We start from the raw sequence: 14,990 nt of genomic DNA, 5'->3' as shown, positions 1-14,990 counted from the left end.
CTTAATTTGTTTACAATGCATAGCACATACTTAATGCCCTTATGCAAAATTTACTTCAGAAGTCTTTCCTAGAAGTTCTCCAGTAAAAGTTTCTTTAAACCTTTATATAAAAATATGCATAAAATCACATCAAGTTACTTATAAAATTTTGCTTGTTCTGTTACTTATACAATTGCTCTAATACTTTAATAGCCTGACAAGTAATTTAGTTGTCAGGGAAGTTAATGTCATATCTACCTTTATGTTTTTTCAACCTCCTGTTAAGTAATTTGTATCACCCAAGCAATGAGATTGCAATAATTAAAAAAACAATAAATCTGAGACCATCTACATATTATTTCCTGCAGCTAAAACTTACCTAATGTGAAACACACAATAACTGGAGATATGGAGATATCTAAAAAAGTTATTTCTGAGTAGATTTTAAGGTAGCTTATGTAGCCACAGGGTTTCATTTCAGCTTTCTAGTCCAAAAAAGAGCAGTAAGTGCCCTTTATTCATAAGGAACTGACCCACAGACAGGGCAATTCTCCAGGTGTGTAAACAAAACCAAATCAAGAAATCCATACATATGTAAACCAATTTACCAGCCTGTCCCAGCACCACACTTAGAATTCATATGAATTTTTTTTTTTGGTCACATAACTTCCAACTTTACTATTTGTACTTCTGAGTTTCTTGTAACAGCCACGCTGACTAGAAGTTTGCATCAAACTGAACTCACAGGCTAGAAGCAGCACTACCATAACTCAGTTCTTGGTCAGAAAATTTAGACTATAACAGGTGAACCTTCCTAATTCAACAATGTACAGGGCCACACTTCCTGCTGCGGGCAAGATCTGGGTATTCAAGATATAAATTCTCTCCAAGATGTTCCAAAAGTTTAATAGAGGCCAAGGGACAACTCAAGTCTTTACTTCTGCTGCCTGTTTCTTTTCACTGTGGCACACAGCTCTGGCAAGCTTATCTCCTAAAATTGTCTTAATTTTAATTGTCTTAATCTCATCTTCCTAGGTGAGATAAACAAGACTTTGAGGAAGAACTACATGTTCCTCCAGACTTGGAGCATTCATGATTTGCATGTCATATGACAAAAAAACCCACAGAATCTTTATTAGACGTTGTTCTGGTGGTTACATGATACTGTTTATATTGATTTCATTAACAGGCACAGTTCTGAGCCTGCCATCTCCGGACTTTTAGGATCAGATGGAAAATGAAAAGTATGCATTTGGATAGAGAGATTCCTCCAGCCATACCCTGCACCTCCTATGTCTATTATTTCATAAGGCAAGGCCACCATGTAAAATAGCTGATGAGCAAACTCAACACTCCCTGTGATCTTTGGGGTGAATAAGTTATGACAGCATTGAACCCCTAAGGCACAATTCCATACAGTTACTGACCTAGATGTGGAGCATGGTACAAGAGGAAGGTTTGCAACAGCCTGGCACATGCTGGCCAAGAGGTGCTACCAGATTTTTCTCAACAACTACTTAGCCTGGCTCAAGGCAAGCTGACCAAGGTTTCCCTCAAAGTTTCCCTCCTCTGTATTCTTAAATCTCTTCCAATAGTTCCAAAATGAAGAAAAAGAATGAGCAACTTGAAAGAAAGTTCTACATGAATAAGACTACAAAATCCAATTTGCTTATTTATCAACACTGATAAGTGTTTAATAAGTCTGAAGCCCTACCAGTTATGGCATTGACATTTTTTGTCATTTCTGATTAAAACCTTCTTTTTTTGTACAAAACATGGTAATGAAAATTACAAGAAGTACAAAGAAAATGCCTACAGTCTTCTTTGGGTATTTCCTTGCAAGCCTGAGGAAAATCAGGATTTCAAACTGACTTCTCATCCATTATCATTCTTTTTCTGTTTTACAGGAATTATCTGAAGCATCAACAAGCTGAAGAGGTATCACTAGGAAAAGAAGGTATTTTTATAGAATCACAGAAAATCCTGAGCTGGAAGGGACCCACAAGGATCATGGACATCCAACTCCTTCCTTAAGAATGTATTATTTCTGAAAGAGCACCTATCAATGGCTGCTTTCCAAAAACAGAGATGCTGCAGTCAGAACTGACTCATTTTAAAACACCAATTCCTCTGTGACTTGGTGCAGATTAAGGAACATAATGGTGGAAATGCATATCTGTTCTCTCATCTGCCCTCCAGACCCCAGCAACAATACAAGCACAGCTGTTAACCAGATGAAAACATGAGCACTGGAGACAATACAAGAATAAAACACCAACACTATTTCCATGGCACCACAACATTAGATAAGAAATAAAATCTGGAGTACATAAAACTATGTTTTATTTTAAAATGTAAAGTTCCAACACCTATGGAAAAACTAAGAAACTGTTTTCTGTTGGAAAGAAAAAGATGTTAAAAACTAGTTGGTCTTTCATATTTCAGTCTTCTATGCAAACTGGTTTTGTTGAAACATATGTAAATGAAAAGGTCATCAATTAAACAGAAATTTAATAAACACAAAATATTTCCCAAATAAATGCCTGTGGTAATCTAATTTCTTGCAAACACTGAACTCAACGTTCTGCAAGAGATCCAGATGGCATAATGTTTCTGATCTCTCATATTAAAAAAAAAAAATCAGAGGAAAAAGATACAATCACATTGCATACAAATTATTCATAACAATGGATAGGAGGAAGACAAGACTAGCACTACTCAGCATGTTTGACTTTCAGAACTCTTGAGTCTGATGCTAATTAAGGAAGAGCTTTAAGCAGAATCCCAGTATGTAGAGTTCAAAATGAGACAAAAGAGACTTTGAATAGGAAGTCAGTTTAGAAGATTTTTAGCAATTCGATTAGTGACTAATATATCCTGAGAGAGAGAGACAACAGAGAGGGTGGCAGGCAGGCATTGGTATCCCTAAACACATCACACATCTCATAAATAACCCAAGACAATTAGGATGAATGAGTTTTTTAGTAATGTATAATAACTTCTTCATTTATCTGTTTTTACAGATACCACTAGATCAAAACAGGACTGATAATCAAGTACAGCAAATAAAACCCTTACACCATGGCAATTAAAAGAAATTTAAAATGCACTTTTCCCAAACAGTACACAGATTTAAGGGAAAAAATTTCTGAAAACTGCCTTTGCCTCACCACCACCCAAGAAGAAATTGCATGTTCTATTATAAAAATTATTTCCCTACCTGTTCTACAGTAATCAACCCCTCTGAAGGTTCAGATGTAGTCTGTGAAGGCAAAAGTTTACACAGTGTCCCTAACAGCAGAGACACTTCCTTCATGCTTCTCCAGCAACACACAAGAACCATTTGAGCTGTAACATCACATGCTTGTCTGTCTTTGCCTTAAAAACAAAAAGACAACAAATGCAGTAGTGTAACTCAAGGCTTTCAGATGCAGGTGTGCAATTTAAACTCCACTTAGCCTATCTTACAAAACACAATTAACTATGAAAAAATTTCTAAAGTTGCCTGCCCAAAAGATAATTTCATCTTGTTGACGCTAATTGCCTGCTCAACAGTTGCTTTACTTTCTTGTACTCGGAAAAGGCAGTAGCATAAAGATTTTGCCGGAGAAGTGCTGTTTTAAAGTGTCACAAGTGCTATTTACTCGCACCCGAGGCACAGAAGCAGGTACACCTCCGCAGGCAGGCATTCATTCCGCATCCATTCCCCATCCATCGCTCCCGGGCGGGCTCCGGGCGCCTCCCGAAGGAAGAAGCGTTTGTGACGCGCTGCCGCCACCTGGTGGCCACGGCGGCACTTGCACACGTTTGCCCCTTCTCGTGAAAAAAAAAAACGTGCGGCCCCAAACACTTCCAACATAGGAAAAAGCAACCGGGGAAAGGAAGTTCAAAAACTTGCATAAATATTAAATTTCAAAATGTACGGATATTCTATAAATTTATTCTGGCCCACACTAAAGATGCCAAAGTTTACAATTTCTTTATCGCTGTAAGGTTCAGTTTCATAGCTGCTATTCATTAAAACAGACAAATACTACCTAACATTTTATCACTAGAATCTTTCAAGCTGAAGTTTCTGCTTATGCAATTTCATGCAGCAAGTTGTATTGCATGAACATAGTCTCCACTAGCCCAAGGTACACTGGAGAGGAAAATCACAGTAACACTTCTCAACAAGAAATACATTAGCATTGCTTGATAGAAAAGGTGTTCAGGATTACCTGGCCAGCACAGTTAAGGCAACAGAGTCTAAGCCAATATCAAAATAACTGATTTTCACTTGTGTCTTAAGAGGGATTAACCCCAATCTTCCAGAAGTGAATTAGTTTATTGTGGGGGTGTTCACAGGGGTCCTAGGACCAGGGAAGAGACAAGAATCTGGCTCCATGTTTCAGAAGGCTGGTTTATTATTTATGATATATATATTAAAAGTAAATTATATATTAAAACTATACTAAAAGTATAGAAGACAGGATTTCATCAGAAGGCTAGCAAGAAAAGGAACAAGAATGGGATGAATAACAAAAGCTTATGTCTGACAAAGAGTCAGAGCCAGCTGGTCTGTGATTGGCCATTAATTAGAAACAACCACATGAGACCAACCACAGAGACCAATCTGCATTCCACAGCAGCAGATAAACATTGTTTACATTTTGTTCCTGAGGCCTCTCGGCTTCTCAGGAGAAAAAATCCTAAGGACAGGATTTTTCATAAAACATGTCTGTGACAGTTTTTACAGTCAAGTCCATGGATAACTAGCTTCTGAAGAACTAGAGGCAAGAACTAAAACGTTACACAAGCAAGTAGTTTCCAACTGATCATCCACATAAAATGACTCCTCTATTAAAAATACCTTGATTTAATTACTTATATAGCCTTGGATTTACCTCTCATTTCCATGCAAGTATTTTTCGTTGAGCTCTGGTCAGCCAGCTTTTCAGATTCTTCTTTGCAGTGTTCTTTCAGAATTTTTGCTTGCATAAAATAATCATTTGTGTCCTGTGGTTGTATCTCGTGCAGAATCATCTGCAGGCGATCTGCACTTTCTGCACATTAAACAAGAGGGGTATTTAAGATAGTTTTGTCTTCTACCTCCATTTCTTTAGACTGATGTAATTCATTTTGGGTGTATAAGTACAGAAGAAAGCTATAAGTATTAAAAAAGAAAAACCACAAGGTTCTGTGGTGATTAGAATGATCAAGGAAAAAAAACTTAATTTACATCCCCTGGTTTGAAAGTGATGCAACTCTACAAATGTTTGTGGGTTTTTTAGTGAAGAAGTTAAGAAAACTTTATTAGAAATTAAAAGAGTGACCAAAACTTACGACATAAAATGAGAAGCTGAAAGGGAGGGGTGCTCAGTCTAGTTCTGAATGACTGCAAGACAGAGACCTTCAGGAGCATCAGATTAGAAAATAATTCTTTTGGGATTCTGTTTGGTTCTTTACCTGGATCACTGTCCATTGGAATAAGACCCTCTGGTGATGAGCTCTGTACTACTGGTGATACCACAGCAGAGAGGTTGTATGACATCAGAATGAGCCTGGTCACTATTTCCTTCCATTCAGACACCAGGGTCAAGTTACTTAAGGAAAAAAAGTCAAAATCACAACCAAAACACGACATAGATTAAAAATAATTTTATATTTAAAAGAAAGAACCAAAATTACAAACAATTCTGCAACAATATTTATGAAAACTATAAATAGGGTAGAGATTGAAAAGTCTTAAGGCTGAGTTTACCACATACAAAGGAAGTATCAAACACTGCAGCAGCCAGTTCTAAAAGCCACAGGTACATGATTGCCTTATAAATAATACTGCATGATTTTCTATTCTCCTTAACAGCTGCTCTTCCACTGCACTTAAATATGGAGTTACAGCTTTCCACTTAGTATGTTTTCCTTAAAATATGGAGTTACAACTTATTTAGTATGTCTTACTTACTTGAAGGGTAACTGCTGCAAAGCCCCAGTTATACAGTGCACTCTCCCATACATGGGGAAGGATGCTGCTGCTTGAAGCAGAGACTTCTTGGCTTGGAATATTTCTTCTTCAACATTCACCAACAAAAGCTTGGTAACTAAAATATTTTAAAACACAGATTTACATTGAACATTCCTATACTGATTTTCTAAGGAACAAGTCTGCTTTAAGAAACAGGAATAAAACCTGTGTACACAACAATTCAGTGGAATATAAACAGCACTTTCCTTTATTATACTCTTCCCTCTTGTCATTGAAATATGTTACCATTAATTTTCAGTTACCTATACTCCAGCAATATTTATTATAGTCAATTTAATCTGTCTCTCTGAACCAAATGGCAGCTGTGAAAAGCACAGCCCACATCCTATGCTCAGGGACAATCCCACAGCTCATGATGAAGTCATAAGGAGTTACCTAGTCCATACTGCAAGTCAGACTTCACACCCTTACAGCCACAATAATACAATGATGAGTACAGCAGAATATTAAAGATCGAAAGTTCACAATTATACATTTGAACTTTGTTTTCCACTAAGCAACCTGACCAATTTAAGGATACATGTGTCTATTTTAATTCTGTTTATAGTTTGTGACATCTCAGTGCCAGAATCAGAACAAATTGCAGATCCTAACGAGGAACCATGGACCACCACCAGCAGCAGATGCCCCAGAGCAATGAGACATGAGGTTACCCACACATTTCCTTCACTTATGGCAACCACAGCCACATCTCAAAATTGTTATTTCACTGCATATCAAGAAAGGATTAACAGGCATCTGTAGAGAAGCCAAGAATGGCACAAAAAAGTATAGAATAGTGAGTTTACTGCAAATTATGTAAAATGTTTTATTACAAATAACGAACTTACGTATTTTAGTTTCACTGAAGATTACTTTAAGTAGAGAAAGCTTGGTTAACAAATTTGGCAAACCTCTCAGATTTAGAGCCCTGTCATCTTTCATCCAGGAGCACTAAACCAAACAAAAATATTCTGTATGTCAACAAAGCCTCATTACTGTGGGTGTGTATTTGCAGGACTGCAAATCACACAGAAGTATGGGGCCAGGTCAACAAAGCTCCAAGGAGCAGCATTGCAAACATCAAGTATTGAAACAAACACAGACAAAGTACAGCTACCTTCCCCCTGGGGGAGCGAGCTCTCAGGGGAAGCAGAGGGCTCTTCCCTGTACTTCACACACTCAGCTTCACCAGCTCACTGCTTGGGCCTCCACAGCACTTTCAAATGTCACTGGTCAAAATCATGACAAAAGCCATCTTATAGAATATTCAACAGCCTCAACACAAACAGGACTAGACTGAGATCTTACTAAAGAACATGGCTTCTTAACAGCAAAATACAATATACTTAAAATCCTGTTAGAAATAAGCATCTCTTACTAAGCCTCCTACCAAAAGCCTTATTGAAAAGCAGCAAACTTTCAACAAATATAAAAAAATCATTCCCCCAAAACCTCACCTGCCAAAGTGTTCTTCTCCACTGTACTCACTGATGTGCTCTCATCCAGCTGGGGGTTATGCTCAAGCCATTTTCCTAAACAAATGTGCTGCAGTCCTTTGTGATATACCAAAAAATTCAACAAATATGAAGCAGTGACACAATCATACGGCTTGGTGCTTGTGCTAAGATCAATCGCTGCTTGGAACAGAAGATCTAGATTTTCAGAACCCTGGAGAAAAAACCAAAGCAGTAATATTGCTCATTTAATTGAGCTTCCAGATTGACTTAATTAGGCTTCTTACAACCCTGGAATCTGAGAACCTGCTTTTAATTAAGTTTGCTGGTACGTATTTCTTGAGAAACACTTGTTTTGTGCACTGATGACCTTACACTCAAAATGTGCACATGCATGTATTTAGCAAGGATACAATTACATAGACATTGAGGATGGGGACAGCCATTTATAAAGCAGTGTTCAATTACACTGCACCTCACAGGAAATTTCTCTTCTCAAGTTAATGTGTTTTATTTGCTAATGGACATTAAAGAGAAGCACAGTTTACTTGGTAGCAGTATTTGTTCATCTGTACTAATGAATTATGAAAATAAATTTTCATCAAGTTATTACAGACAAATCAGCATCAATTCAAAGGGTAAAAATTGTGAGCAATCAAAAACCCAATCAGATAACGAAACCTGAGATCAATTAGAAAGGAAAGGAAACAGGGAGCTGCATTTCCTAAAAGTACAAGAGTAACCAAGTCAAAATGCCTCAATCATTTACAAAGAGAAGCCACAGCTAAGCCAAAGGCTTGCATTAACTATTTTTCTGACAGTTCACAGTCATACCCAAAGAACTTCCCAAACTCCCCCATCCATTAGTGAAAAAAGCCTCCTTAGGCAAGGGCAGAAGCTGTATAAAATTATACAGAAGGTGTTGGTGATGAACACTGCTGCAGGCAACTTGGACTGGCTTCTAAGGCTCAGGATTCCTGCTCTGTACCTAACACAGGCACCTGGTATACTACAGAACATCCATCTTCCACAAAATTTACTCCCTCTAAACTCTTCAAGTTCATACCTGTAAATTCAATGCAACATCACGTAGTTTCATCAGAAGTCTAAATGCCAGAATTTTTACTTCCTCAAAAGTACTGGCAAAACACTGGATCAGAGTTTGGACACGAGCAGAATCTATCTCCTGATCCAGCTGGAAAACTTGTGCCTGGCCTGTTCAAAGAAATTAATGCCTTAGATAGTTGTGCTGTAACTCTTTCCAGAATAAGCACTCTCCTCACATTCTGCTTTGCTATACTAAAAGAAGCATTAAATTTTAGCCAAATTATTATTTTAATATTATTTATCTTAATAGGTTTTAAAATACCATATTTAACATTGTTAGGAATAAAAAAAGGCTTACCTTATTCAGAAAAATTACTCTTAGTAATACAGAAAGTAACTTGTTGCCAAAAACAGAATCCCATTTACTCCCTTTAAATTTAGCATTAAAAAAACCTTTATTTAGTTTTGCTTAAAAACTCTTTTCCTGTAAGTATGTAATATTAGAAAATAATTCCTTTCAATAAAGTGGTGGAAAGCTTCAGTGTATTTTGGCACTTGGTGTTTTGAGGTATTTTGTCATAGGAATAATCCCTTAAAATGTAAGCCATTACAATTTCTTCTGGTTTTAATTTTGGATATAAATGAGTTGTGAATTCTGGTGACTTGACTTAATGCTGTAAAGAAGGCAGAAATTTTAGGATGTAAACAACTGCACCATAATACAGCACAGAATACAAGAGCTGAATTGCCTTTATAGAAATAATGTCCAATTTACAAAACCCTCAGCTGCTATTATAAACAACTGAGGATAAGTTTGTTTTTAAAAAAAACAGTAATAATAAACTACATACTTATAATAATAACATTGTGTTCATTAATCAAGGGGTTTTGAGAAATTATTTAGCAAGATGGCAATTGTATTCCCTCTCAAAATCAACTTTAATATTAGACAACTAATGTCTTTAAAGAAAAGGTTATAATTTAGGACTGAAACATACTTTTATGTTGACCACGTGATCCAGAGACAAGATTTAGCGAGATTATCAATACTCCAAAGCTCTAAATACTTACTGAATTAAGATTGCCATAAAATCATTAAGAAAATTTAAAAAAACACCAGCAGATCATCGTTAACTGGATAATAAAACTGTCTTTTATTTAGCATAGTATCATGAGGATATGCTATATTTTTCAAACAAGAGTTTTTTTTGAATTCAGCATTTCAAGCTATCAAGATATATGAGCAGGAAAAAGGAGTGAAGTTACCAAATACATTGACACTTGTCCAGACATTTTCCTCATAATAAAGTAAATAAGCCTTCCTAAAAAACAGGCTATGCAATAAAATTTATAAATAATTTATAGAAGACATGCAACAGGCAATTATTAGCATTTACTTCAATATTCCTTTTTCAAAAAAAACTTACCATCCTCCCTTGAGGTAAAACAAAAGCAATCCAGGAAATGCCATAGAAATAAAGGACTAAGAATACCCTTTTACTTTGACAGAATCTGACTAGCTGGCATAAAAGACATTTCTTCAATACCTTCCATTCCTACAGTCTATTAAAGTCTATAAATTAGACTTCTTACCTTTTGGAACAGAAAATATTTCTGCTATTGATTCCAAAATACTTAGTGCACAAAACCTGGTTGGGTGGGATGAACCAGGAAACAATACCTCAAAAAGTCTGGCACATACAGATGACATGAAATCCTGGAGAAAAAAAATTGCAGGAAAAAAATTAAGACTGTTTATTTGCTGCCCTACAAAGAAAAGCCCAAGTAACTGAACTCTACTTTCTGCTTTACCCCAAAAATTATGACTTTAATTTTAGAAAAACAGGAAGCCAACATTCACAGTGCAGAGTTTCTTGTTTCTTAGAGTACAGTGAAGGCCAGACAATCATTTAGGTTTTTAAATACAACAGTTTCCTTTCCTCAGGCCCACAAAAAGACAGCTATTGTATCTAATCCTGAAAATTAGCTGACCAAGAAAAGCAGAACTCAAGGAACAGATTGGCACAAAGATACTGATGATGTGAGCTTTTAAATAGGATAAAAAGGGCAAATACAAAAGAAGTCTTCATGCTAAGGCTCTTGTCATTGATTCTCTCACTCACTGATTATTCTGGAGACCTAGAAAGAGACTGAAGCTCAACTGATCTCTATTTTAAGTCCCAGTAACACACATCATTTAAAGCTCACTACTAAATGGCCAACAGGACAGGACATTTGCCAAATTTTTTTTTTTTTTTTTGGATTGAGGGTCCATCTCCAGCCGTTCCTCACTTACTGCTGTTTCAATGCACATCACAGAGCAATCCCTCATAACCTTTACTGCTTTCAAACAAAATTTACCTTAAAGGCACCCTCCAAATATCAATGGGCATTCAGTTCATCAATAACAGCATATTTAGTCAAAATAAACTTGCACAGGTGCATCAGAGTGGACAAGCTCCCCAGTACTGTTTGACTTTACAGGTTTTTTTCCTTCTGCACTGAACTATTGCCTAACACACAGAGTACCTAACTTGCCCAGTGGTGTTCAGGAACAAAGAACTCTCAGAAGTGCTATCCCACCTCTATTACCTGCATCTCTAGCTGTCTACTTACTTTGTATTGCTGTAAAATCCTCAAAGGAGGCATTTTAGTTGACTTCTCAACTAACTCTTGCTTGGTTTTATTTTGCTCCAACTTATAAAGAACTTGAGAACTTTCTTGTATCCTGCAAAATAACTGTTAAAACAAAAGAAAACATAGGTGAGACAAGAATCATTGACATTGAAATCAGGGAAAGGTAGATTTTTAGCTTATTTTCCAAATCACACTGCTTATAATTTTTAGGAAGTTTGCACACAGCATAACACAGAACCAATCCTTCTCTGTCCACTCCAAACCCAAGGTTTTGCTTCCTACCTCTCTTGTGACCCATTTCTTCTCTCCTCCCTCTACACCTCCAAAACCTTCTTCCATCTCCCTCCTTAAATTCATGGCAAGCCTCCTCCTCCTCCTGCCTCATTTTCTGTGGAACTGTGTTCATCTATAAAAAACTCAATGCAGGTAACTTCTACAGCCTCAGTTTCGCTTAGAGTTTGACTCCCTTCAGAAGTGCTTTCTCCACCTCTTTTGCTGACCATAAGTAGTGTTTCCTCTCTTATCACACTCCCATCTAGCACGACTTTTCCATCTCATGCTCCTCAGTCTGCACCAGGTAAGAAAGGAAAGAGATGGGATTTCTCTTTTGGTTTTGTCAAACTGACATCCTCTCCTCCCTTCTCAAATTATTTATTTTCTCCTTCCACACTGCCTTCTTTTGCCATAAACATCTTCCAAGATGTTCCAATGCTCTTTATACATACATGGTTTCTCATTTTATCCCCATCCTTCTACCATGAGCTACATGTGACCTTGGAAACTTCCACCAAACGGAGAGACCCATTCCCCTGCAGACTGTAATGGCACAATCACATCATAGTGAATATTTTTCTACTTTGCTTTCCAGGTCAGTTTCTGAGGGTGATGAAGTGACTGAATTTGCCTGAGGTGTGACAAGTCCATGTAAGCACAGCTTTAGGCCCCAGCAAAGGCAACACAAGGCTCACTGCTGATTCCAGGGCACGTTGCTTTGCTATTGGCAAAGCGTGCAGGTGCTGGCAGGTCAAGCAACACCCACCACCACTCATGAAGTTACCCTGCCTCTGCCACTTCATATTTTGTTTAAGCCATCCTTGTCTGTGATGACTTAACACCATTCAGTAAAGCATAAAGCATACTCCTGGCCTTAGAGGTTTTACTCCTTCCAATGAGCAACTTCCTAACATACTCATTATTTCCTTTAAAATGGTGTTATAACTAACATAGGAGGCACGTTAGACATTGCTCATAGTTTGAAATTACCTTTCTCAGCAGAGAAATGATCTGTTGCCTTACAGAAGGAGATTGGTTGTTCAAGTTGTACATCATAAAGAATTGAATTAGCTGCATTTCTTCCAGAGACACAATTTCTGTAGTACGATGGGTTTCACAGAGCAAACCTAAAGCATCAATGCAAACCTGAAAGATGTTTAAAAGTTCACCACAAAAGAGTTACTGACACCTATGATGACACCTTTGTTTTAATACAACACTAACACAATAACCAGGATCAAAGCAATTATTCTCATTTAAAAGATACATAAATGGTTGTCCCTTTACCTGGCTGTGCTGATGAACTAGACCCTGTTTTATACACTCAGTAGATACAAGACCACTGCTCATGATATTTGAAAGGTCCAGATGTCCATGGGCCCTGGCTGTTCTCAAGCATGCCATTAATGCTCCAAGAGCTCCTCTAGTACTGCAAGAGCCTAAAGAAAATTAAAACCAGCAATAATTACTGTTTGATTAATAGAAGCAATGTACTATTTGCAGTGCTCATCAGAAACTCCCAATACTTTCAACATGTGACCCACTCCTTTTTATTTCTACTCCATAAATCCCAAAAGATAGTGCTGCTATAGATGAAACCAGTTCTAAATCCCAAAAAGCTTCATCTCAAATGTGACATATGACAAACAGACCTTGTGAGGTCTCACAAGCCATCATTTTAGAGTCCACTAAATTACTTCAAAACAAGAGAATCATAAATCTTGTATCCACATATTTACAAGAAAAAACAATCTGTTACTGGGCACACCTGTGTAAGAAAGAATAGAAGTAGTAGCAGAAAATACAGAAACCTAACAAACCCTGATAAAGAGAACCATAAGGCACCCACAGAAGGATTTTGCTCATGGCACAGAGACACACTTATAATTATTATGACTTTCACCTTGAAATACTAATAGCAATAATAAGCAACTGGAATTTTTCTTCCAAATTAATTCTAGTAATAATAATAGACCAGAAATCATACGGTAACGATTTTTTTTAATCCAATCATAATTACAAATACAAAGTTTATTTTCTTACCCAGATTAGCATCTGCAGAGGCCTGAAGAATTCTTATCATGTAGCTCAGACTGTCAGGGTTACATTTGAGCAATTTTGGTAAATAGTAATCTATTATATAAGTAGTTTGGTCATGGTTCCCTTCACACAGTATTACCAGAAGAGGAGAAACCCAGATGTTGTGCCACTGGTCAATCCAGGTGCCTTCCTGAAAACTGGAAGTAAAATGGGCCTTGTGATTTGTAAACATGGTTTCCAGAAGATCACTGGCATAAGGTGCAAGAGACTGATCACTCATCACATCCAGGATCTGCAGTGGAATTGTTCTGTCCAACTGCAGTATATTTTCAGTGCCCACACATTCCACCAGAGAGCCAAGAGAAGTATATTTTCCTTTCACATGCCAGTCCAAGCTCAGTAAATGCTTTATCAGCCTTGCAAAGAATGGGTCTGATTTTCCATTGGATCCAGCAATGGTGGTTTGGTGTATCTGAAGAAGATTCTTGAAAATCAATTTGGTTTGGTGTCTGATGGCATCCAGAGGGTGGTCCCAGTGTGTATAAATGTATTCCAGCAGCCTCCCAATTATATCAGAGTTCCCATTAAGTTTGATTTTTAGAGCTGGAGAGCCTGAAACAAGGGCAGCCAGTGCTGAATTAGTCCAAATAACAAGAATTCTAGACAAAGATGTTGCCACACTGGGTTCTTTTAACCTTTTAAAAAGAACAAACACAAAAAAAATTTATCATCTTCATTTATCATTTTTAAAAAAATACATTTTTTAAAAAAATCATTTTTAAAAAAATACATTTTGTATTTCAGAATAACTATTCATCACATTCATTTACCCTACATGAAAACAGATTAGGAGACTCAACCCATTCATGGAGGAAAAGGAATGAACACAGAAGTGATCAACTGGATGTTGCCAAATACATGCTTAGTTACCTGATGTGCTATTAAGTGGTTGCAGCTAAACCCCCTAACAATGGGGAAAAGAAACCACACAAGCCCCACAACAGTAACACAAAAAAATTTACTATGCACCTGCTAACATTTGAGCAGCATTATGTTGGTGCATGCTTCTTGAAAATGTAAGAAAAATTTTCATTGCCATATAAAACCATCAGAACTGAGTATCCTATGTGCAAAAACAAGATCCCAAAACTGATCTCCAAGGCACAATCAAAGGTTGAACTGAATACACATTTTAATCTCCAATCCAATACTGCTGGTGGGCCCTTAGATGCAAGCAGCCAGAAAAAAAAAAATCCAACAACTAAAACTCATAGTATTTCAAGTATTCCACACACTGGCATGCTTTGCTTTCCTCTGAACTTTCAGAAGGAGAGGACGTGATGTCCTGAAACTGAAGTTTATCTGTCTACGTAAGAACTGATGCTGACACACCTTACCATAAGGGAATTATAAATTTATCCCATTCATGTTAGAAAACAAAATCTTAGCATGCAAGAAAAAAAACTGAAACTTAGAACTACATATGCAACATCATTATATTTTTCAAATTTACAGAGTTTTCATGAATATATTAAAAAGATTGCATTTTT

The 14,990-nt window shown here is 37.0% G+C and overlaps 1 protein-coding gene across 1 annotated transcript in view; it reads right to left on the bottom strand.

The window, feature by feature from the left end:
- The window catches only part of THADA (THADA armadillo repeat containing), a 153,210-nt gene that overhangs the window by 130,784 nt on the left and 7,436 nt on the right, over nt 1–14,990 (bottom strand). The window contains exons 11-21 of the mRNA XM_077175845.1: nt 13,444–14,135; nt 12,688–12,839; nt 12,391–12,546; nt 11,107–11,229; nt 10,084–10,207; nt 8,510–8,658; nt 7,447–7,657; nt 5,927–6,062; nt 5,428–5,564; nt 4,866–5,024; nt 3,200–3,357 (exon numbers count right to left, since the gene is read on the bottom strand). Of these exons, the coding sequence (XP_077031960.1) occupies nt 3,200–3,357; nt 4,866–5,024; nt 5,428–5,564; nt 5,927–6,062; nt 7,447–7,657; nt 8,510–8,658; nt 10,084–10,207; nt 11,107–11,229; nt 12,391–12,546; nt 12,688–12,839; nt 13,444–14,135 (2,197 nt within the window). The remainder of the gene's footprint in view (nt 1–3,199; nt 3,358–4,865; nt 5,025–5,427; nt 5,565–5,926; nt 6,063–7,446; nt 7,658–8,509; nt 8,659–10,083; nt 10,208–11,106; nt 11,230–12,390; nt 12,547–12,687; nt 12,840–13,443; nt 14,136–14,990) is intronic.

The sequence above is a fragment of the Agelaius phoeniceus genome, chromosome 3, assembly GCF_051311805.1.
Source record: "Agelaius phoeniceus isolate bAgePho1 chromosome 3, bAgePho1.hap1, whole genome shotgun sequence".
Classification (NCBI taxonomy): domain Eukaryota; kingdom Metazoa; phylum Chordata; class Aves; order Passeriformes; family Icteridae; genus Agelaius; species Agelaius phoeniceus.
The sequence above is the reverse complement of the archived record's forward strand: the minus strand, read 5'-3'. Positions and strand labels throughout refer to the sequence as shown.